Source organism: Osmerus eperlanus, chromosome 17 (genome assembly GCF_963692335.1).
Source record: "Osmerus eperlanus chromosome 17, fOsmEpe2.1, whole genome shotgun sequence".
Lineage (NCBI taxonomy): Eukaryota > Metazoa > Chordata > Actinopteri > Osmeriformes > Osmeridae > Osmerus > Osmerus eperlanus.
This window is the reverse complement of record NC_085034.1, coordinates 10,330,109-10,354,779: the sequence shown is the minus strand read 5'-3', so window position 1 is coordinate 10,354,779 and position 24,671 is coordinate 10,330,109. Positions and strand designations below refer to the sequence as shown.

The 24,671-nt window shown below is 42.0% G+C and overlaps 4 protein-coding genes across 5 annotated transcripts; 2 read left to right on the top strand and 2 right to left on the bottom strand.

Annotated features, from left to right (window-relative positions):
• Nucleotides 1-259: 259 nt before the first annotated feature.
• On the top strand, nt 260-3,326 carry bik (BCL2 interacting killer). 2 transcript variants are annotated; one of them, XM_062483294.1, is made up of 6 exons: nt 260-365; nt 449-477; nt 1,771-1,873; nt 1,987-2,142; nt 2,403-2,517; nt 2,840-3,326. In XM_062483294.1, exons 3-6 carry the CDS (start codon nt 1,779-1,781, stop codon nt 2,954-2,956), a joined length of 483 nt encoding a protein of 160 aa, XP_062339278.1. In that variant the 5' UTR covers nt 260-365; nt 449-477; nt 1,771-1,778; the 3' UTR covers nt 2,957-3,326. The 2 variants fall into 2 exon arrangements, with proteins under 2 accessions (XP_062339278.1, XP_062339279.1); XM_062483295.1 differs by lacking the exon at nt 260-365 and having other exon boundaries at nt 456-477; nt 1,775-1,873.
• A 36-nt stretch (nt 3,327-3,362) lies between these two features.
• mcat (malonyl CoA:ACP acyltransferase (mitochondrial)) lies at nt 3,363-6,690 on the bottom strand. The gene is made up of 5 exons (XM_062483293.1): nt 6,072-6,690; nt 5,823-5,910; nt 4,945-5,162; nt 4,472-4,609; nt 3,363-3,876 (listed from the first exon to the last, which is right to left on the bottom strand). The coding sequence occupies exons 1-5, from the start codon at nt 6,486-6,488 to the stop codon at nt 3,604-3,606; spliced, it is 1,134 nt and encodes a 377-aa protein (XP_062339277.1). The 5' UTR covers nt 6,489-6,690; the 3' UTR covers nt 3,363-3,603.
• Nucleotides 6,691-17,501: 10,811 nt separating this feature from the next.
• On the top strand, nt 17,502-18,750 carry LOC134037746 (4-galactosyl-N-acetylglucosaminide 3-alpha-L-fucosyltransferase 9-like). The gene has a single exon (XM_062483246.1). The coding sequence runs from the start codon at nt 17,574-17,576 to the stop codon at nt 18,642-18,644; it is 1,071 nt and encodes a 356-aa protein (XP_062339230.1). The 5' UTR covers nt 17,502-17,573; the 3' UTR covers nt 18,645-18,750.
• A 309-nt stretch (nt 18,751-19,059) lies between these two features.
• Nucleotides 19,060-24,665, bottom strand: cdnf (cerebral dopamine neurotrophic factor). Its single transcript, XM_062482616.1, has 4 exons — nt 24,456-24,665; nt 24,027-24,154; nt 23,755-23,896; nt 19,060-19,552 (listed from the first exon to the last, which is right to left on the bottom strand). Exons 1-4 carry the CDS (start codon nt 24,526-24,528, stop codon nt 19,380-19,382), a joined length of 516 nt encoding a protein of 171 aa, XP_062338600.1. The 5' UTR covers nt 24,529-24,665; the 3' UTR covers nt 19,060-19,379.
• Nucleotides 24,666-24,671: the final 6 nt, after the last annotated feature.

Genomic DNA, 24,671 nt, shown 5'->3' with positions numbered 1-24,671 from the left:
TCAAAGATGTGGGCTTTCTCACCTCTCGTCCGCCGGGGGTCGCTAGTGCAACAGGGGGATGGGATGCTCTCGAGTCATGACGAGATGATTTTGACCAACATAAAAAAAAGAACTACATTAATGATGTGAGAATATTGTTCGTGTCCTGTCAGATTAAGTCTGTTTCACTATAAATTGGTATTTTGGTTGGATTGAATGTGAGCAATGTGACGTCTTGGGGTTTCGTTAGTCAAATACACCCTCTGGTGGTGATAGAAACATGGTATTTAAAACATTCTTCCTGGGTGTAACTGCCTTTAGGCGTGGTCGGCGTTATGATAAATTGAATCACTTACCTGAAAACAACAAGATTAAAGGGCGCTGCAGTAAGTACTGTTGTTAACGATTTTTTTTTTTAAATGTTGGTTTTGGATAACTTAGACAAATAATGGGGTAATGTGTTTTACAGGGCGGCGTCAACTTTAATCTACAAATCCGGTAAGTGTGACTTTTTTTATTTTAATGCACCTGTTTCTTTGTTGTCTGAGGCAGTTGACAAGCAATGTGTAGTCGATATAAGTTAATTTCAGTTTGCGATAGGACCAAATTATTCACATTATTTTCATAGTTTCTATTGAAATGGAAATTAAATAAGGGAATGACAGATGATTCCACAGAAGTGATCTTCAGAACGACCTTATGTTTGTTTTGACAATACATAGATGACATCATCTCTCCTGACAATGGTGTATTTTGAATCGCATTATACAATGATGAAACAATTATATATTTTGAAAGGTAATAATTGATGCCTTTAGTCAACACTGATAACTAATTTGATATGAATATTTAAGCTTTTCTGCTTTATGGGAATAAAATAAGAAAAATAAAGTCTTCAAAATGTTAAGACTAACCGAAACTGATCTGTACCTATACTTTAAGAAACAAAACAAAAACACAGTAGACAGAAAAGGCATATAATGGACTGCAAATTTGGAATATGTTGCTATGATGTTAGCCGTTAAGATTTGAGTAATAAAATTCGCAATTTGCATTCCGTCTACCTTTAGTACTTGAATATGTGTATGTGTGGTTAGGGGGGAGGAGACATGATAGGAACAGGTGAGGACAGGGCAATCTAGAGCTTGAAGTTGAAACAGAAATGACAGGAGGAGAGACATTGGAAGGGACTTTCTGTCATTTGAAGTGTGTAAAGGAAGCATGCTTTGGGGAAGTTTGCTCATGAAACTGGGATGTGCCTGCGTTTCTTCACTGACTCAACAAACGTGTATGCAAATGTATGATGAGACATGAGAAATAATCATTGTTAAAAATGGAAACCTATATATGTCTATACCCTTATTCACACGATACACCAGAACTACCAAAACACCACTAATGGCAACATGAACACAGGCTTATTCTGCGCTTACAAGCAAATGCAACATGTAATGAATGTTCTACTCCTGAACATTGACATGAAATTGCACAAGTTGGATCATCTTTCCAATTTAAAGTGATGCACTGCTGTGGTCTACGTCCACTTCTACTATCTCAAATATAAACTCCTCAGGTCACATGACCCAGTGTTTACACAGGTTGATTAGGCCGTTAGGGAGTTATGGATAGATAAGAAAGACACACAAACATAGAAAGGGGCACACAGTTGAACCATGGAAAATGAAAGCATTGTATCCCATCCCAAAAGGTAACCGGAGAGTGTTTGAAAAGCTCGCCAGCTATTCACGCAACACATCAATACTCATAAAATGTAACGTTTGTTTTTTCAAGAAAGCAAAATGGTGGAACAAACAAGACAGAGAAGCAGTGTCATATCCCTCCAGGCAGGACCTAGCGAGGTTGACAACAGCTCCCTGTTTGATGCAAATCTTAGGTAAAGACCTCATTTGAGACTGGCACATAGTCGTGGACCCATTTTATCCTTTGAATTTGTGTAGGAATAGTAAAGCAATTTTAACAGGAACTGTCTTTCTGTGTTTTGTGTAGAATGAACGTCAGAGAGATCCGGGCAATCAGTCAGCAGCTGGCAGAGATAGGAGACCGGCTGAACCGAGAATGGGCAGAGAGATCCAACCCAGCCCAGTGGCCCCCAGCTCTCCGCATGGCAAGACCTGCCCAAGCCCTGACCAGGGACATCTACAGGTCAAAAAATCATTTCATTTTCTTCACTGATTTTAGTGCCTTTACTTCCTTTTTTCAAATATTTACTATGTTACTTCAATGTCATATAGACACATATTTATACAGAATGAGCAAACTTGAGCAAAACTCTAAAAGATAGTGAAGCCTGAGTTTGAGTGCACTGTCATTGTATGGACAGTGTATTTGTTACATAAATGTAATACTGTTACATATGTGATACACATGAATATTTCGTGACGTACATTGTGACTTTCTTAAAGGGGAATTAGAGGACCATTCTGGGGCATAAGGAGTTGGTCTGCTGTGATGAAAGCTTGCAGCATAGCCATTTCGGCCAGTCAGGACACCCAGAGTGCTGAGGCGTGGGCAGCCTGGGTAAGAACACACCTGGTGTCACAGTTTATTCTCCTCTCCCAGGGTTCTATGGGTGATTGGTAGGTTCTGTTTCTGAAACAACAGGATAGAAAAATAAACTAATTTTTCAGATGATAATTGCTCTATTATTCCACTTGTTGAATAATATAATTCAATTCTGACAATCTTGAAAATCTTTAAGTTATAATGTCAGACCACAAGAACCACTATTCTAACCAGTTTTCATCAGTGATCAGTTAACAGAGAGGGTGGAATTATTATTTTAACAGATATTTCGATGTTGATCACAATGCAAGAATAATTGTTTTTTCCCTTTCCACAGGTATCCAGTATTCAACATGTTAACTGCACTGGCTGGTCCACAAGGGTTCTGGTGGCTGTAGCCCTGGTGGCCACAGCAACCATTTGCACTGCATTCTGGGAGAAGTGGAAAGGCTAACCATTGCACTGAAGGGTCATGGGCTGGTCTTTGGCCGCAACATATTTTTGTTTTTTATCTTACAAAGTGCATTCTCTCTTTTAACTTCTCTATTCGATTGATTGTTATAAGTGGTATTGAATTTGAATTGATGTGCAGGATCACAGAGGTTGTTATTGTCAACTTGAAAACCAAACTGGTTGGAGCATGTTTCAGAAGACCATTGCTGGCCTGCAGTATTTTGTATGAAGATTGAGTCTTTTACTGGTTAATGAGGCCAATTGGATTAGCAATTTCATCATGTAACCTAGCTTGTTTTACCAGTCAATGAAAGCTGGTCTTTCAATTACACAATTGGACATTCATTACTCTATCATCAAAATAAAACTTTTAAGACAAAAGGCATTGACTTATTCACAAAGGCAAAATATTTATTCAACACAAGAAAAAAGACAAGAAAAAAAAAACATACAGCCAGGTGGAATGCGTTTTTCAGTTTGTTACATAAAGGCTGAGTTTAAAGTCTTAGCTCTCACACAAGTGTGTGTGTGTGTGTGTGTGTGTGTCCAGCATGACTCCCCTCAATGTTCAGGTCCATGTGGTGTCTGCACTGGTACACATCGAGCTGTCACTGCATGCGTGTGCACACTGGCATGTCTCCCCCCTCCTCAGTCCTCGTGAGTAATCACATCCACGTGCGTGTAGCTCTTGTAGGCCTTCATGTTGCACTTCTGCAGCGTGGCCCCAAGCTGTTTCCCAGGTCCCACCTCGTATGTGTGGGGGAAACTCTGACCCTGAGTCCTCTCGTACACCTCGTGGAGAGTCTGCTCCCATTTCACTGGTGACACCAGCTGCTTGACCAGTTGCTTGCGCACGTGGCCCTCGTGCATGTAGCGCTTGCCGTCCACGTTGGAGTACACGCTGATCTCCGGTGGCCGCACCTGAACGTACGTGAGGGAGGAACGAGATGGAGCGAGAGAGACAGAGGGGAATGAAAAGCTCTGCTTTAATTTCACGTTTACAAAAGGGGAAATTCCCATTGAAGTTAAAGGCAGGGTAGGTAAGTTTTGCAAACCAAGCAATTTTTGCACGAGTTCGTAAGGATTCAAACCAAAAACAGGAGGTAGGTATACCTACCCAAACAAACAGTCCAATCATTGCATTCGGTCCAAATGCCGTCCAATCATTACTGCTGATCCCACCTTAATGATTGGTCGTGTTTATTACAGACCCACAGATATCGGGTTGAGTTCATTTTACTGTCAAACTTTTAGTTTTGTTGGTTGCTATCAGGATGTGAAGTGTATTTCAGAAAATATGACCAAAGTGCTTCTCAACAAAATTACCTACCCTGACTTTAAGAGTGTCAGAAGCATAGGTGGGACATGAAACGCACTAAAGTAGCGCATGCTAACTTTCCCACATGCGTTGACCTCCCTTTGTAGTCTTAGCGCGCAACATCCCTCGCTACACAGTGAAACAACAAACTAGAAAGCTGACGGGTGATCGTGTGGTCAGCCGACCAGAGAGACTGACCTCCACCTGTTGTAGGACATCTCTGAGGGGCTCGGTGGCCAGCTCCATCAGCTGGGTATGGAAGGCCCCGCTCACAGGAAGGGGCCGCGCCCGCAGGAAGTTAAGCTGCCGGGAGTTTTGCTGCAGGAAGTCAAGCGCCTGGAGGGAGACGGACATGGTTAGGGGATAAAGGGTGTACGTTGAAAGACAAGGGAATGGCATCTTCCCAACAACAGACTACTTACAACAAATGCATGGAAAATACATGGATGATTAGTATTGCTTTGAGGAGGAAGAGTTATTATCTTGCGACTTTGCAATGCATAACATATATTAATGTGTGACATAGTTAAGGCACCCCTGGTTGAGATGATTTCAAATTAGGACTGTCTAATAAAGACAATAATTTTTTTCTATGGATCACTGTGCTTGAAAAGTAAGGATCAGTGTTACTTCCTTGGGCAAATTGGGTGGGGCTTGACTGGATACCCTACCTCACGGTGCCCAGCGATGACTCTGCCATCTGGGAACAAGTAGTTGGCCACACTGCAGACAGGATGTTGGATGCCCAGACTGAGGCAGTGTTCTCTGGCCTGCAGGCAGGCATAGTTGTACTTCGCCTGTGGCCGACCAATTACTGATAGCATACCGCTAGGGATCAGTTCAGAGGCCTTCTGCATGGCCTCAGCTCTCACTTTCACCGCATACAAGGCTGGGAGACAGAGAGGCTGTTATACACTGTAATGCATTCTGGGTTCTTTCATTGAGACCCACGGTGTTGTACTGAAATCGGTGACCTACCGAAAACTGTGACCATTAGAACCAGGTCGCTGTTCTAATGGCTTGCCATTCTGTTTGTAGCCGGTGTGTATCGGTGAAACTCACTCCTCAGGTATGTAACAGGCCACCCGCGTCAACGAATTGTTGGCGTAGTTGGTAGTGGTGGCGCTTGGGAAGCCAGAGGTGGTAAGTTCGAACCCAGTCCGGGACGATTTGCCAGATACCTCTGACGGGGCTTGCAAGACCACGTCTGTTACATGTTCAGCAAATGTTCAAGCCCTAACCCTAACGCTAACATTGGCAAGCCATTAGAACAGCAACCCCTGGTCATAGTTTTCGATAGGTCACCGATTTTGACACTGGCATTCAACTGAGAAAAGGGCCCCATCATGAGTCCTGAATGTTCTGTTGCAGGGCAATGAGCAACACATTATTTTAAATCAAGCGATTACACCAATGTTGGGTAGGTCTTGGAAATGCTCGATTAAGAGTTGCCTATTATTACGTTATTATTAGACGGTTGTTGGGTTGTTGTCACCAAAAGTTGTGTTAAAGTTGTGTGCCAGCTATGATAATTAGCGATTACACCAACCTTCAGCAAAATCCATGGCACCAGAGAATACCAAGGCCGCAAACTCTCCCACACTGAAGCCTGCAGCTGCCACGCACGTCTCGATAGCCTGGGAATTGATGTGCGCGCATGAAATATTGTTATGAAGAAGTGTGTGATACCAAGCCCTCTAGTCAAATGTAGCCTATGTCCACATGTCACGCACTACGCAGAATTATATTCTGCAAGCTATAAGATTTTATGAAAAGTTTGCTGACAAACATGACTTACACGGGGGTTTTCGTGGTTTAGTTTCTCCACGGCTGCCAGTGACGTGACAAAAATTGCGGGCTGACAGTGTACTGTTTTCATCAGTTCCTCCGCTGGTCCGTTAAGGCACATGGAGAGCAAATCGTAACCCAAAATTTTATGTGCAACTGCGAACATGTCCTTTACGGTACCGTACTTCAAAAGCCCGCGACCCATACCCACGAACTGACTTCCCTGTCCGGGGAAGAGTAGCACCGAACAGTTGTAAGGTTTTTTTTTATCTCTCATTTTTTCAATTAGAAACTCCTTGTCTGGCGAAGAAATTTGGGACTCACTCGGTGGTTGGGACCCACTGTTTCGGTCACGCTGTGTGAAATGTATCAGTCTTCTACACAGTCTTGGGAAAGATCCAGACAGTTGTCTTGAGCCCAAACTCATGACGAGAGTGACCAAAACACCTCCAAAATCAGGATCCTGGTAAATGACAACGCAGCCTGTTACCGGAATACGTCTTTTTGTCAAGATACAGACAACGGATTAATCCTTCCCCGTCTTCTGTATTTTTGTAAAATGAATAGATATGCTCACATTGTGTCCTTAAGGGCGCAGACATGTTGTTTTATAACTGCGTCATTACGTCGTCTTTTTTACGTTTCCGTCTGGTTGACGTTTTTTTCTTATTATTATCAGAGAATGTCTAATATAGATCCTTAAACAGGCTCTGTTATTATTATTATTCAGCATTGTTTGCAAAGACAGTGTTCCACAATTACACGTCCATTTACGTAATACGGTTATTTACGTCAGATTAAACATAACAAATCTTTCTTTTTTTAAGACAGCAGTACCACTTCAATGAATGAATAATGTATACAAGGGGATATATAACACAATATAAAAAAATAAAAAATAACTAAAATAAAAGTAATATCACTATAGGAAAGCATAATCACATAATTTCTCAAATTATTCTGTGTTACCATAGATTATATCTCAAATTTGAGAAGTTTTAATAGCTTTTTAATTTTTTTATTTAGAAATAGTCAAATAGCGTTTTAAGTTGGTGGGCAAAATATAGCCAGCAAAAGAGGACTAAAGTGCAAAAATGTAGCTTCAAAGCTTTTGTAATCACAGAAATAAGCATATACATGAAAAATAACAGGATATCCCAATTCACAGTGCTACATGTGATGAATCTTCATTCCCATTGACCATATCAAACGTTCCAAAGATCCCAGTGTCAGGGTTGTGACCCTTTGTTGGCCACCAGAGGCCCTTGCTGTGTTTTCTTGGTTTTGGTTCTGTTAATCTGTTCTCATTAGGACATATCGTTTTCACCTGTGGCTTGTTGTCTGTGCTTTTTCAGTGGCTTGGATTCTTATGCTGGGTACACTAAAATATTTTTTAGGATGACGGATAATGGAGACAGGATGTTGGGTTTTGGAGACAGAAGGTAGAGCTTCTATTAGCTTCTGGTTGTGTGTATGTGTGTACCAGAGGTGTCAAAAGTATTCACATTCATTACTCAAGTAGAAGTATAGATACTAGGGTTTAAAAATACTTCTGTAGAAGTTGAAGTATCAATTCAAGCATTTTACTCAAGTAAAAGTATAAAAGTACTGGTTTCAAAACTACTTAAAGTATAAAAGTAAAAGTAGTAAGGGGAAAAAATGCCATTAAGGACAAAAGCTTAGGCACAGGAGTCTATAATGCACGACCCACCTCCCCCCCCAATTTTTTTTTTCCAAAGGCCATAATTGTTATATTGAAATATTAATGTTGAAAAATGTGGGCTGCACCAGTTTATGCCCATTGAAAATGAACGCATTTTAGTACAATGCAAATACATTCAAGAACCATATATGTGTAGCCTACTACCAAGCATTAACATGTGTTTCATGGAGCGGAATATATGACTAGTTGCCTATAAGTATTGTAATGCTGCAAAAAGTCAAACTTCAGAGGCATGTTTGTTGTGGTGTTGTTTAGGAAGGCATTAACACACACAAAGCATATAGGAACAGAGCGTAGTTTACTCAGTCTCTTTACTTCCAACCGTACATTCAACACAACACTTCCGCTATAGTACTAGCGCCCCTGGTGTCTGTACTCGCAAGTGCATATAACACCATACTACACCTGTGAATGCATAGAACAATGCAATGCATCAATGGAACATCTTCCCCTTTTGAACAAAGCATACCTCTGGTTACCTAGTTGAACAGGACACTGTCACTCTATAACAATGTAAGAGATCAAATCACACTCTTTTAAACACATTCACATTAGTAAGTAAAAGTAAAACATTAGTCAGAAACAGTTCATTTCTCCATGACAAAGTCCTTAGTCCAGCAAGGTGGATTTCTAATCCTGGCAGGCCTCTTGGCATCAGTGTATTCTTTCATCTTTCGTTGTTTATCCTTCACCCTTTCACCCTTCACCCTTTCATGACATGTCTGTCAGATGGAGGGACTGGCATGTCAATCACCTGAAGCTTTGTTCTCATCCGTCAGCCATGGAGCAGTTCTGAAGGGGATACTCCAGTGGTAGAATGTGGGGTTGCCCTGTAGTCCATTAGGTACGTTCTCAGGAATGGCTTCCATGGTTCCCCTTGAATTGAAGCAGTTTGCAGGCAGTCTTTCACACATCTGTTGAATCTTTCAACTTCCCCGTTAGCTCTTGGGTAATAAACTGAAAATCTCATGTGTTGAATTCCCCTCTTTTTGAGAAAGTCTGAGAAGTCAGCAGAGAGGAATTGAGGACCGTTATCACTTATCAAGTCCCTTGGATTCCCTTCTCGTGAAAAAACTGTAGTCAGAAATTGTATGATGGTAGCCGTATCAGCCCGGGGAGCGAAAGCTACTTCCGGCCACTTACTGTAGTGGTCAACCATTGTGATGGCAAATCTACAGTCGGGAGGTGCTATCTCAAAAGGGCCTACGATGACCACCGACACTTTTTCCCAGGCAGCAGATGGTAAGGGAACAGGTTAAAGTGGGGCATCATGGGTGACAGTGGACTTATCATTCTGTCTGCATGTTGTACAGTTCTTGATCATAGTTTCTATATGACAGTCCATTTTAAGCCACCAATACAATTCTCTAAGGCGCTGTTTGGTGCGCACAATACCTTGGTGCGTTTCATGGTTGATGTCAATGAGTTTCTTCTGCAGTGACTCAGGCACCAGCAGTCGGTGAGTACCTCTGACGATGCATTCATTCATGACTGCAAGTTCATGGCGAATTGAGAAGAATGGCTGTAAGTCAAGTTCCAATGTTGCTTTATGTGAGGGCCAGCCTTTCTGTAGTTGTGCACGTAGCTTTGTTAGCACAGAGCAGGCACGGCACTCTGATTGAAAGTCTCCCTCAGACACCGCATACAGGTCAGTGAGGATGGCTGCAACTGACTCCAACTCTTCTGCACATGCAGTGTCTGTCTCCGGAAGTGGGAGCCTCGATAAACAGTCAGCAACATGATTAAAGGATCCAGTCCTATATTCAACATCAGTCGAACTCCAGCAAGCAGGCTGACCATCTGGCTATCCGAAGACCAGCACGGTTATTCCCCTTGGTCGTAAGCAATGTCGTAAGGGCTTGATGGTCAGTACGTAACAGAAATCTTCTTCCCCATAGCCAAGTGCACCACTTCTCAGCAGCCCAGACGCAGGCTAACGCCTCCTTCTCTACAATGGAGTATTTCTTCTCAGCATCAGACAGACTGCGAGACGCAAAAGCAAGTCTGTTCCGCACCATTACTGTCCAGTTGAGTCAGAACGGCACCTACTCCATAGTCTGAGGCATCTGTAGAGACTATTGCAGGCCTGCTGGGGTCGAACACCAGGGCAGGGCTATGCACTATCAGCTGCTTGACTCTGTCCAACGCGGCTTGAGCTGTGTTATTCCACTGAAATGAACAGTCTTTTCGCAGCAGAGCTCTCATGGGCTCAACGACAGTTGCATAGTTTGGAACAAACTTGCTATACCATGCACTCAAGCCAAGAAACGAGCGCAGGGTAGTAGGGTCAGTAGGCGGTGGAGCATTCAGAATGGCAGCAACATGAGTCATCCGGGAGCAGACCTTCTGGACCAATCCTTTGGCCAAGAAAGGTTAGAGTAGTTTGACGTAGCTGACATTATCAACATTGAGTTGCAGTCCTGCATCATTGATCCTGTGTAGCACAGCACGCAAATTGACCTTGTGAGCGGCTTCTGAAGTTCCATATATAATGACATCATCAAGATAGCACTGCACCCCTTTTAGGCCACTAAGAATTTGTGTCATCATCTTTTGAAATGTAGCTGGAGCTGAACACAGTCCATAGGGTACTCTGCAGTACTGATACAGACCTTCATGTTTAATGAAAGCAGTGAGTCCCCTGCTCTCTTCATGTAATGTCAACTGATGGTAAGCAGATTTGAGGTCCAGGGTAGAGAACATAACAGCCCCATGCAGTTCTGACAGTATGTCCTCAATCAGCAGCAATGGGTGGCTGTCAGTGATTACAGCTTTGTTTGGCTCTCTCAAATCTACGCACATGCGTATATCACCAGATTTCTTTTAGTGACTACAATCGGGGAGAACCACTCCGATGCATACATTTTCTCAATGATTCCATGTTGCTCCAGGGTCCTGAGTTCCTGGGAGACAGCATCACGAACTGAGAGAGGTAGACGTGTAAGTTTTTGCTGTACCGGCTTCACTTCCGGTCGGACCTTCACCTTGTGTACGAAGCCCTTTGCACACCCGAATGCTATTGGAGACTCGCATTCCTGTTTGAAGTGGGTGTCGGCTTGGAGAAATGTTGCACACATCTTGACAGTCTCAGTCTCAGATATAACCTGGTCTCCTTTAAAGTGTAACTGGAGGGCAGTCACCAGGTCCATGCCCAGTATAGGTGTCCCTGTTTTCACAACAAAGAAGTCTGTCACAGCACTCTTGCCATGATAAGTAGTGCTATCTCTAAGGCAGCCTAAAACATTCAGTTTCTCTCTAGAGTATGTCACCAGCTGCACTTCAGGCTCCTTTGTTTAACTGCGCTGAAATGTGCACTGTAAATATTCTCTGGCAGTATAGAGACACTAGACCCTGTATCCACTAACAATCTAACAGTATATGTTTGTTCAGTGTCCGGTACAGTTATAGTAACATTGCACATGAGTTTAGCTGTGTCAATAGTGCAACAATGTCCAACACTTAAAACAGAGAGTTCCGGCACAGTCTCTTCATTAACCGGCTGTTGAGATGATTTACAGACACGTGAATAGTGCCCAACCTTCCCACATGAGTTACATGTACAGTCTTTAGCAGGGCAGGATTTATCGTTAGCTTTGTGATCAGCCGAACCACAATGGTAGCATAACATAGTTCCCTCCATTTTCCGATGTCAATTGGTTACTGGTGTGTTGTATCATGTATGTCTGATACTTTATTAACATGTATGTATTACATGAACTTATACATAACGCAATATTGTGAAGCAGAGCTAGAAATTGCTATGCTAGCTACCATACTGTACAAACTGTACTGTACCATACTGTACATAACAAACAGTAGCCTAATGAGGTCTATATTGTTCCACTTAACGTTTAACCTTAGACAGTTGAAGTAAATGGGTCTTGTTAAACGTTTTTTTATTCATCAGCCCACTTACAATTTAGCCTACCACATTAACAACACTTATATTTGTAGTACTTGATGCGAGTTGAATCTAACCATTATCACCAGCAACTGCTCAATTTAAGACAAGAAAGGAGTTTGGTAAATAGAACAGAATAAACAAGGCAACCAACTACATTCAATAAAACATTTTATTGTACAATATGTCCTGTGTTCTTCCACTCCTTTTGTTTGTAGTGATCCGGTGATCTTCTGGCTATGATACATGTACAGCTAGCTAGAGTAAAAGTGTTTCTTACGTAGACCTACAGTCTAGCTCCAACTGCATTTAGAATCTAACAATCTTACGATAAAATTTAACTAAAGCTGTGTTACGGCCACATGTGTTGTGTTCTTTGTTTGTCACCTTCCTTCCCTTTTATGTAGTTCCGCCCAGGTTGTGTTCCCCATGATTGCCAGATGAGATGCACCTGGCCAGGTGATCAAGCAGCAGATAAAGACTCCAGTTTCCTGCTGCAGGAGAGGCTTCTAGCTTGGGGACTGCTGGTCTTGCTGCCTCTTAGCCTGGGAGTTTGTTGCTCTGCTATGTTTGTCTAATAGTTGTGAAATGCTGTTGTATTAATAAATCCCATGGATTTGGTACTTTTAAAGGTGTTCTTAGTAGTTGTTTTGGGTCAGTGGTGGAATGTTTGTTCGCCCCATAGGGCCACTAAAATTGGGGCGTAACAATTGGGGGCTCGTCCGGGATTGAACATCCATGAGGTAGATGTTTGTAAGGTTTTGTGAGTAGCTAATGGCCTTTGTGTGAAAAAGATGACCACTAGTGGTCATCTTTTGTTAGATAATTTGTTGCTTCTTTAGTGCTTTTGACTGGTAGTCACCTCAGTGACCTGGAGTTTTGAGAGCATCCTACTTAGATAGCCGTCGGGCAGACAATAGCGTCTTGCCACTTTGTTATTTTGCCTTTTTTATTTTTGGTGGTATACCTGGACGTGGGTACGTTTTCTGGGTGTGGCAGTAGGCTTTGTATTGGGTCTGCTACCTGCTTACAGAGCTTAACGTTTAAAGGAGCCTCCCGGGGCGCCACTGAAGACTAGGTAGGAACATTAGCCATCATGGTAGACAGGTTGGGGTGCTTCTCTACAGGTTCAGTCCAGTCATTTGAACTATTCACAGCAACGGGTCTATCTTTGAGTGGCTTTCTATTTTCATATGGTCATTTTGTCTTGTGCAGCTGTAATTTTTGATATGGTATTGAGCAGTAACTTGTGGTGCGTGACCTTTGAGTTGTGGATACTGCACTTCACATTTGTTGGGTCACTGTTTGGTTGCAGCTTAGGTGTAAGTTGGCAACATTTTGTGTGTAGTGATGACTACTGTGACCCATTTGTGCGTTGTGGTTGTTGCAGTCCACGTTTGGTTGGGCCACTTGTGTGTTGATGCTCTTACGTGTTGGAATTGCAGCTAATTAGTTGTGTTGTGCCCTTTTTGTTTGTGGGATGTGGTCGCTCCAGAGATCAGTGGATCTTGGATTGGAAGGCCACACCCACTACATATATAGGTCACTGTGTTGCTGGTTTCTTGCATCCATCACGAAGACCACGTGGTGTCCATTTTGTGTTGTGGTGGTGGCAGTTCACTTCACTTGGGTCTTGTGTGTTGTTGTTGGGATAACAGCAACTTTGTAGGTGGTCTACTTGTTGTGACCCTTGTTGGTTTGTGTCTGTTGCACTCCACTTTGTGTTGGTCGCCTGTGGTGCTGTGTGTGGTTGTGGGTAAATGCAGTAACTTTGTTTGTTCACCTCATGGTGGTAGCCATTTTGTGTCTTGTGGGAGTGGGATCCACTTTGTATGGCTACGTATTTGTTTGGCTGCTATCCTTGAACCTAGTAGCAGCAGCTTCATTGGCCCTTTTTGAATGAACTTTGACCTTGTTACCCTTTGTTTGTCATAACGGCAAGCTTTTTGATTCCCCTCTGACTTTAAGTTAACACCTTTTTGTAAGAAGCAGTCCCTATTTTTGTTTCAGAGTACAATGATTAAACATTGGTCAGTGAACTTGTTAGTATTATCGTATGTGACTCACTGTTTATTCATTGTTTTAACCCTCGTGCTGCCTTCGGGTCACATGACCCAAAGGTTCATAACGAACCATCGTTGTGTTTACCCGATTTTACCCAATACAAAAACAAATTAAAATAATTTTCTTTTAACCTTTGCAATGTGGGGGGTCTGAGACAGCCCAACGGTTAAAAGAATATGCTTCACTTTGTCTTTGTATGCGGTAAATCTGTCGCAATACGAAGGTGGGTCACAATGACTGATGGGTCAGAATGACCCGAAGATAACACAAGGGTTAAGGGTGGGGGTGTTACGGCCACATGTGTTGTGAATGGGGTTGAACGGTGGAAAATGCAACGTTTGGAACTACAGGTCGCATGTGACACGCTTTACTTCCGCATTCCTCGATAACAATGGGAGTCTATGGAAGTGTCGCAACTCTCTTTTTCTATGGCTCTGAACCAACCAGAATCAAATTCACTCTATCCGGATGGCGCCTTTTTTCTGGATAGTTTTTTTGTGTGTGTTTTTGAACGATGACAAGCCGGAATGAAAACCAGTCGAACTGAAATTGGAGTAACGAGGCTATTTTTTGAAATGTAAGGAGTAGAAAGTACAGATAACTGCGTGAAAATGTAAGGAGTAGAAGTAGAAAGTCGGCTGAAAAATAATTACTTCAGTAAAGTATAGATACCCAAAATGTCTACTTAAGTAAGGTAACGACGTATTTGTACTTACTTGACACCTCTGGTGTGTACACAGGTTCACATTCACCTGGTTCACAACCACCGTGGACAACAGACTCATTGTCTGTTGGAAGATTTTTAAGAAGCTGGTGGAAGGTAGAAAGATGGTGATGTTTAGCTGCATCCTTTTTTCTTTTGGCTTTCCTTTTGGAAGCACCACTATTCCAACGTTTGTTGGCCATATTTCTGCATGCTATCTATATGAATATATTTTTATATACATTTACATTTATGCATTTAGCAGACGCTTTTATCCAAAGCGACTTCCAAGAGAGAGCTTTACAAAAGAGCATAGGTCACTGATCATAAGAACTAGATAGCCCCAAACATTGCGAGCAGCCAAAACATGAAGCATACATTGTGAAAAACCAAATAAGTGCCAAAGGGAAGAACCATGAGAACATGCAGTTAAACAAGTTACAATTGAACAACATTTATTTACCTATGTATTTATTTAATTTTGACTAACACGGCATTCCATACTAAAAGGGGTCAAATGGCTGAGCAGTTAGGGAATTGGGCTATTAATCAGAAGGTTACAGGTTCGATTCCCGGCTGTGCCGAATGACGTTGTGTCCTTGGGCAAGGCACTTCCCCCTACTTGCCTCGGGGAGAATGTCCCTGTACTTACTGTAAGTCGCTCTGGATAAGAGCGTCTGCATAACATTTAGTTATTTAGAATCAGAATGGGATTTATTCGCCATGAAAGTTTGCACAGACAAGGAATTTGCTTTGGCAGGAAGGTGCATACAATAAACATATACCTAAAATTTAAATATGTGGACTATCTATACTAAGGGTACATAAACTAGCAGTACTAAGTGGGATTAGAATATAATTAAATATACAATAAAATAAAATATAAGTTGCCGTAAATTACAATACAAAAATACAAATATTACAAAAAATACAAATGTACAATATACCATTTTGTAATGCAGTGCAAAAAGCAGTGTGTTTTAAGCAAGAAGTCATTAGAGTCAGTGTGGTTCCTTGGCCTTGTTGAAGAGGCCAACAGCGGAAGGGAAGAAACTGTTTTTGTGGCGTGAGGTATTGGTCCTGATGGATGGCAGCCTTCTGCCGGAGGGGAGTGACTGAAACAGGGAGTGTCCAGGGTGGGAGGAGTCGGCCACAATCTTCCTCGCTCGCCTCAGGGTCCTCGAGGTGTGCAGGTCCTCGAGGGTAGGCAGATTGCAGCCAATCACCTTCTCAGCAGTGCGGATGATACGCTGCAGTCTGCTCTTGTCCTTGGCAGTGGCAGCAGCGTACCAGACGGTGATGGAGGAGGTGAGGATGGACTCAATGATGGCTGAGTAGAAGTGCACCATCATTGTCTTTGGCAGGTTGAACTTCTTCAGCTGCCGAAGGAAGTACATCCTCTGTTGTGCTTTCTTGATGAGGGAGCTGATGTTCAGTTCCCACTTGAGGTCCTGGGAGAGGATAGTGCCCAGGAAGCGGAAGGACTCCACAGTGTTGACTGGGGAGTCACACAGGGTGATGGGGGTGAGTTGGGCTGTGTTCCTCCTGAAGTCCACAACCATCTCCACTGTCTTAACCCTCGTGCTGCCTTCGGGTCACATGACCCAAAGGTTCATAACGAACCATCGTTGTGTTTACCCAATTTTACCCAATACAAAAACAAATTAAAATAATTTTCTTTTAACCTTTGCAATGTGGGGGGTCTGAGACAGCCCAACGGTTAAAAGAAAATGCTTCACTTTGTCTTTGTATGCGGTAAATCTGTCGCAATACGACGGTGGGTCACAATGACTGATGGGTCAGAATGACCCGAAGATAACACAAGGGTTAAGAGCATTGAGCTCTAAGTTGTTCTGGCTGCACCAGGTCACCAGGTTGGCCGCTTCCCACCTATAATCAGACTCGTCTCCACCAGAGATGAGCCCAATAAGGGTGGTGTCGTCCGCAAACTTCAGGAGTTTGACGGACGGATGACTGGAGGTGCAACTGTTGGTGTACAGGGAGAAGAGCAGAGGAGAAAGGACGCAGCCCTGAGGTGATCCGGTGCTGATGGACCGGGAGTCAGAGACTTGTGTTCCCAGCTTAACGCACTGCTTCCTGTCAGACAGGAAGTCTGTGATCCACCTGCAGGTGGAATCAGGCACGTTCAGCTGGGAGAGCTTGTCCTGAAGCAGGGCGGGGATGATGGTATTGAAGGCAGAGCTGAAGTCCACAAACAGGATCCTGGCATAGGATGCTGGGGAGTCCAGGTGCTGTAGGGTGAAGTGGAGGGCCATGTTAACTGCATCGTCCACAGACCTACCCCCTGCAGTTGGCTCTGTAGGCAAACTGCAGGGGGTAGCAGACGCTCTTATCCAGAGCGACTTACAGTAAGCAGTAACAACGTCGGCACATGCAAATTCGGCACATGTCTAAAAAGGAACCAATCAGTCCACCCCCTTTTCACCTCACAGCCAGTCACACCCATTTTGATCTCTATACCAAAGTTCAATCATGTTATTGCCTCTCTATTGCATGGTATTACCTGCGACAGAAGAATACAGAATACATACCCATTGTTTTTCTACTTGAGCCCTTTTCATAGTAAGGTGAGGTTGATTACATCTTTGGCGGGGGTACAGTTATACAATTTAATTTGATACTGTAATGCCTATCTACCAATAGACTAAGTAAAATTATACTGTTGATAGTACAATTTGAGAATGACAGAGCTTACAGAACCATTTCATCACAACATACATCTTACTCTTGAAATGATTGAAAGTGTTTGTAATGTGATTTGATATCCACACCTATATGCAAAAGTTGACACTTTAGAACGTCAATGATTGATACTACAACATTTGCCTATTTACTTTCTGTTCAATGGAAAATTAGTCCGTAAGTCTTGACAGCACAGGCTTATTAATTAAATCTAGATCAATTACTTTACAGCAGTTACACCAGGGTTTTTATTAATATTATTATTGACACTGTTTATTGTTTATAATGTATATCGATGGCCTTCATAGTGTATTTTCCATCTCACACAGATATGATCATGGTAGTTTTTAAAGGAACAGCACTACGACATGCTTTGGTTAGCAGTCTTGTGGCAGTGTGCTTCCTTGTTCTCCTCTACATGTACAACAACCCCAACATCCTGTCCTACTTTTCAAACAAGTCAACAAATGTCAGTCCAGACATGCAAAATCAAGAGGGGAATCAAACAAAGGTCCCCAATCAAACCACACCACATTCCCAGAAAGCAGAAAAGCAGAACTTTCAAGTGATCTCCAGAGATGACAATCCAGAACCGGACACTATTCTCTTGATCTGGATGTGGCCATTTGGAAGTTCTTTTGACATTCACTCATGTGCTGATTTCAACATTCAACACTGTCACTTGACCGACGACAAGAGCCTTTATAATAAGGCACACGGTGTCCTCTTTCACCACCGGGACATCCAGGGAGATCTGGGCAATATGCCACAAGAACCACGACCCTGGTTCCAGAAATGGGTGTGGTTTAATGCTGAATCACCAGCCAATTCTAACCCGTGGCCCAAATTTGACAACATTTTTAATCTGACCACAAATTATCGACAGGATTCCTCTGTGCCTGTTCCTTATGGTTCCTTAGTTGAGGTAACAGGTGTGGACAAACACTTTGAGCTGCCAACAAAGGATAAATTGGTGTGCTGGATTGTGAGCAACTGGCACCCATCCTTCAGAAGAGTTCAGGTCTACAATGAGCTGAGTAACCATGTCAAAGTAGAGGCCTATGGACGACACTTTGGTAAGTATGTAAACAACGAAGACTATACAAAAACCATTTCTGGATGCAAATTTTACCTGTCCTTTGAAAATTCAGTCTTCAAAGACTACATCACTGAGAAGTTGTACAATGCCATGAGTTTAGGAGCAGTCCCAGTAGTTCTGGGCCCATCCAGGCAAGCCTACGAAGAATTCATTCCAGCTGAATCTTTTCTTCATGTGGATGACTTCCCCAATCAAAAGGAACTGGCAGATCGGCTGCTTTTCCTTGGCACGAACGATGAAGAGTACATGAAGTACCACAGCTGGAGGAAGAACTTTAAAGTTAAGGGCGGGTATTTTGGACTAGAACATGCATGTCGATCATGTGATTACATTTCACGGAATAAACGATACCATGCTATTAAAAATCTGAATCAATGGTACTGGGGCTGAACAGGTTGCTTGCGGTGGTTTTAGCACACTTTCAAAAGGGTTTGAATGTTGGGATAAACATACTACTGTAAGTTTGCATTGCCTTAAGGCCTAGGCTATTTATGCTTATATCATAGAAAAGCTATGATATATATATATATATATGATTTCCAACATTCAGTTCAGACAGAATGCGGCTATAGGGATTGTTGACCAATATCATGACTGTTGTATGTATAATTGCTATATATAACGTACTTAAAAAAATAAAAAGATTATTCCGTAGAGCTACATGAAGGTTACTGTGGTTATATGCCTGTAGTTGAGACCTATATTGACCAAAGTTATAACTGGAAAATTCAGATGTGATGATGTTACCTACTGTGCAGCTACTATGGGTAATTTCCAAGGTACAAAAGTTACATTTGACATCAGAAACAGTCACAACTGGATGGGCTTTATATTATTGTCATTTCACATTGTTAATCTATCTGTTGATCACAATTCAAAGTTATAATCACAAAGCAATGTCATGCAGCACATTGCAACTGTTTGAGCTATTCCAAATCAACAGCAGCTTTTTTTTTATCACATTAACATTTTAAAAGACTTATCTGGTTTATATAAGGATTTTGAAAAATATAATGATTTAACCAAATATTGATGATAAAAGCACAGTTATCTGAATCCTTTGTATTGATGTTACCCATTGAGAAAATATTGGGAGCCGTTTCACTGTTTGTGTTTAGGTGTGTGTCACAGTTCTGTGAAACGGATGTGAAACGGAGCTCTCTCCTGGATAAGACGGATATATTCATGTTTCTCCAGACAGCCACGACATTCCTCTCCCCAGGACGCCAAAACTCTCCTCAGCTCAGCAACACGCAGCCTTGACAAACCAGCGCTGCTTAGGTCCCACAGCTGTTGCTCTACACGAGAAAACACACATCAAACACAGAGAAGTGAATGACCCTAGCCCTAGACCAAAGCCCTGTACTACGATGCGGGATTTAGGGTTAGCGAGGTAACTTCAGGTTTAACTCAGGAACTTCAGGATTTTCAGTGTCACAACGGTGGTTCACTTCTCGAGGATATATCACGATCAGTGGCGATTTCTTTAAGACTGCAAGGGCTTCCCCTAACATTTCAAAAAAATTCATGGTCAAATATTTACTATTGTGTTAACATTTTAAATGCGTTAGAACACGTTCATATCGAAGACGAGTTTGTTCAGAATCAGCTACATATAAATTGGATTGGATAAATGCTGCGATTATGTCCCGCCCTGGACGCTCAGCGTCTCTGGGGGTGAATGGAGGAGTGGGCTGGCCTGGACGCTGGGCTTCCGCGTGATGATTGGAGGGTCTGTCGAAAGACTGCATCTCCTTTTGATTGACAGCGATTTTGTACTATAAAAAGTCGCGAAGCCATTCAAGCTCAGTCCCATCACGGATTTTGCAAGTGTAGTTCAAAGACAAACGGCTGCAACCTATTTCTTGGTATTTGCTTGGCGAAATTGCTAGCCAATTTTCATCATACATTTCATAAAATTATGCATCACATTCCTTGTTTCAGTTGAACCTAATTCCCATATTTCCTTCGGGTTTAAATATTTTTTGGTTAGTTCGTTCATTCATTCATACAGTAGGCTAGGCTAGTGTCGTAGGGGTGAACTAGCCAGTGAACTGAAAATGTATATGATGTAGACCGAAAATGAGCTTCCCCTGTTTGAAAGACCAGCAGCCGCCACTGATCACGATGGTAACTCATGCAAAACACCTAACCTCTATGGAAGCAAATTGTTACCAAAATTCAAATGAAAATGCATTTCCAGAAATGCATTTGCATTTTAAGAATGTGGCTGCATTATTTGACTCATAAATGAAATTAGTAATCAATCATCCTATTTGCATTTTAATTTTCTTCTTCAAGAGTGCTCAATCTTTCACTTAATTAAAATGAAAAAGAAATAGACATTTGAGATTTAATTTTCAAAACATGCCCCAGCAAATAGATACCAAAATTCAATTTGAAATGTAAAATTTAAAAATTAAAATGCATTTCCAGAAATGCATTTTCATTTTAAGAACGTGGCTGCAAAATCGTGACCACAATTCAAATTCAAATGCATTTCCAGAAATGCATTTTCATTTTCAAGAACGTGGCTGCAAAATCGTGACCACAATTCAAATTCAAATGCATTTCCAGAAATGCATTTTCATTTTAAGAACGTGGCTGCAAAATCGTGACCACAATTCAAATTCAAATGGATTTCCAGAAATGCATTTTCATTTTAAGAACGTGGCTGTAAAATCGTGACCACAATTCAAATTCAAATGCATTTGCAGAAATGCAAAATGAACGAAAAAGCATTCTGAGCGGCGCAGCAGAGTGACGTCAGTCTGTGATGCGTCCTCTAAAGACCCGGCAATTCAATCAATTTCCCGGCACATTTGCAATGTAATGCAATGCAGATGTGCACACCGCACCCAGAAGAAGAGCCGCTCTTCTTCAGCTCCCTGCTGACCGAGCTACCCATCTTGTTCGGTAGGGAGCGGTGTGCACATCTGCATTGCATTACATTGCAAATGTGCCGGGAAATTGATTGAATTGCCGAATCTAATAATATATTTGAGTCTGATGCCCGTGACCGAGTAGAACAAGTCATAGAGAGCTTGGCTGCATACTCTGCCGTCACAGATTTACACATTAATAGTAGCTCTGCCACTGTTTTATTCATTGTTTGACATCAAGTTGCTCAGTCTGTGATGCGTCCTCTAAAGACCCGGCAATTCAATCAATTTCCCGGCACATTTGCAATGTAATGCAATGCAGATGTGCACACCGCCCCCTACCGAACAAGATGGATAGCTCGGTCAGCAGGGAGCTGAAGAAGAGCGGCTACTGACGTCACTCTGCTGCGCCGCTCAGAATGCTTTTTCGTTCATTTTGCATTTCTGCAAATGCATTTGAATTTGAATTGTGGTCACGATTTTGCAGCCACGTTCTTGAAAATGAAAATGCATTTCTGGAAATGCATTTGAATTTGAATTGTGGTCACGATTTTGCAGCCACGTTCTTAAAATGAAAATGCATTTCTGGAAATGCATTTTAATTTTCAAATTTTACATTTCAAATTGAATTTTGGTATCTATTTGCTGGGGCATGTTTTGAAAATTAAATCTCAAATGTCTATTTCTTTTTCATTTTAATTAAGTGAAAGATTGAGCACTCTTGAAGAAGAAAATTAAAATGCAAATAGGATGATTGATTACTAATTTCATTTATGAGTCAAATAACGCAGCCAAATTCTTAAAATGCAAATGCATTTGCATTTTGGTAACGATTTGCTTCCATAAACCTCAGCATTCAAATGAATGTTCATTACCCAGCTTCCACAGAGCTTGATAACAACCCCATGGGCTCAAAACGGGGCCAAAAGTATTGCGTATAGAACGATTCACAAATGTTAAACATGTTCCACAAATGTAAAACGTGATCCACAAATGTAAAACTGGTTTGGCAAATGTGAAACACATTACACAATGACTTCTTTTAACCGTTGGGCTGTCTCAGATCCCCCACACTGCAAAGGTTAAATGACAATTATTTTTATTTGTTTTATTTGTTATTATTCCTAGCTCCCATGATCCATTTCCTGAATTATGGGCGCGACTTCCGGAGCCGGCGATTGTCATGGTAACGCTCATAAACAGTCAATGTGGGAACACAGCCTGTTACACCTGAAACGGGACAATTTGATCATGCCTCTGCCTTCTATTATCGAGGGATGGGAGGACGACCTGAAAAAGTGGCCTCAAATAACGTACACTGGCATATTTAGCTACTTTATTAACTGTTGCTACGGACGGTGATCGATGAATAACCTGAAAAGCTCTGATCTTATCAGTACTGTAGCTACCTCCACAGCAATAAAGTTGGTCGCGTTTTAATAAAGGAGGTGGGACACAACCTTGTCTACCTTAAAGCAGATATAGAGCCTATAGTCAGAGAGCCCCACATCACCGGTCCTGGGTTTTAGTTTCATCGTCAGGTGAAATACAAACGGCTGGGTGCTCATGTGTTGCTGGATCAGTGCACAACTAACCCACAAAAATTCCTATATGAACACTTGCATCCCACCTTTACTGGCAGTAGGCTACTGCAACTAAATCTGTGGAGGTCTTTCGTAGCCCAAACAAAAAGTAGGATGCGGATTTCCTCCGTCGGCTTTTTGTCCACAAAATGAAATGAGTACACATATGTGTACTCATTTAATTTCATAGTGTTTTGGGTGGTCTCTTCAAGGCTAGGTTTTTCAGCTACATTCTTTTGTATTCCTCATCTGTTGGCAGGCGATGGAAACTGTACCGTTTGTCACAAGAACAATCCCTTTTTGTTGTGGGTGTGTTCAACACACTGTCGTTAAAGCCACAGATTTAGCTAAGTCTGGTTGTTAGTACCATAGATATATATATATATATATATAAACATGTTTATATATATCTATGGTTAGTACAGCCGCGAACAGCGCAAAAGGTAGCCTACCAGAGCTCCGCAATTACATTTTATAACAATAATAATAACAATATAAATGACAACATATGTTTAAAAACAAACCAGTTTTAGTTAAATTATAGTTGAAATTACTTTCGAAAGAATCACTGTTGACGGCTGGCTGGGACTAACGTATAGCAAACCGCAACTTCCGCTACTTACCGGAAGTTGCACCCATAATCATTTCTACAGTAGACCCCTGAGAATAAGGTGGATTGGGTAAAATTGGGTAAACACAACGATGGTTCGTTATGAACCTTTGGGTCATGTGACCCGAAGGCAGCACAAGGGTTAATTTGTCATAGCCTATAGTGCACAGTGGCGGTCATAAAATTGGTGGCACACATACAGAGAGATTAAATTGGGTAAACCTGGGTTGACTTAAGGAGTTGATAACACCATCGATACTGCTTAGCGCAATTGTGGTTGTTAAGCTTAGTGAAGCAAGATAACGAGAATGTATACAGGGCGTGTTGAACTTGCTTCGTAGTAAAGGGCCTTGATAGGTAACAATGTATTCGTTTAGGTATTTACACAAACATCCAAACACACACACATCTCTTTATCTGTGTACCATATCTCAGCTGGCAGATCTGTGTATCTGTGTTGCTAAGCCGTTGGCAGATCTTCTCTACAGGTACATGAGAGGAAAGAGGGCGGGAAACAGAGCCGGTGACACGTGTCGCTGCATCACTAGTGGCTCCCAGGTAGTAACACTTGTGACACAAAGAGGAAGCCAAAATATTTAGTCAGGGCAGTCTTAAAGCTGCTATATTTGTCTGTAAAGACGGGGCATATCACTGTAATGGGGCATATAACCGTGTTTATGTGTGTGCGTGCTCTTACCAGTCTCTCCTCCTTCCCCTGGGCAACAGCACAGACCCTCAATAACTCCTCCTCTACCAAGGCTGGACTCAGCTCTCCATGAGCAGAGGTCAAGGTTTTGTAGATGCGCTGCAGAAAACCAACACACACTAGAAAAACAGTTACAGTTATGTTAAACACATAATCACACTGAATTCAAGTGATAAATGTATTATTGATACATGGTTTATTTCAAATGTATGTTCCGGGGCAGGGGCTAGGTTTCAAGGCTCACACATTCATTAACTTAGAAATTAGTAGATCATCTTCATCTAGGTGATCTCTCACTTGAAACAACTTGATGGGTCAAGAAATGGCTTATTCTTGGTCGCTTCATAACTTCAACGCCGTCCCTTTGGCTTGCATTCAGTCACAGCTATAAATACACTGTCATGCGTATAACTATCTCACCTTCACAGTCGCCGTCAGCGGAAACAGAAAAAGCTCCTAAACAATGCAGAACGATGAACGAGGAGAGAAACATGTCTATATGGTATAATGTATGATCGCTCTGTAAATAAGTAACTACAGTAATTTATGAACTTCAGTTTCCCATTACTACCACCTAGAGTCGCACAACTAACTGAGTTCACCACATAAATTACGTCACGGTACCTATTTTTGCTG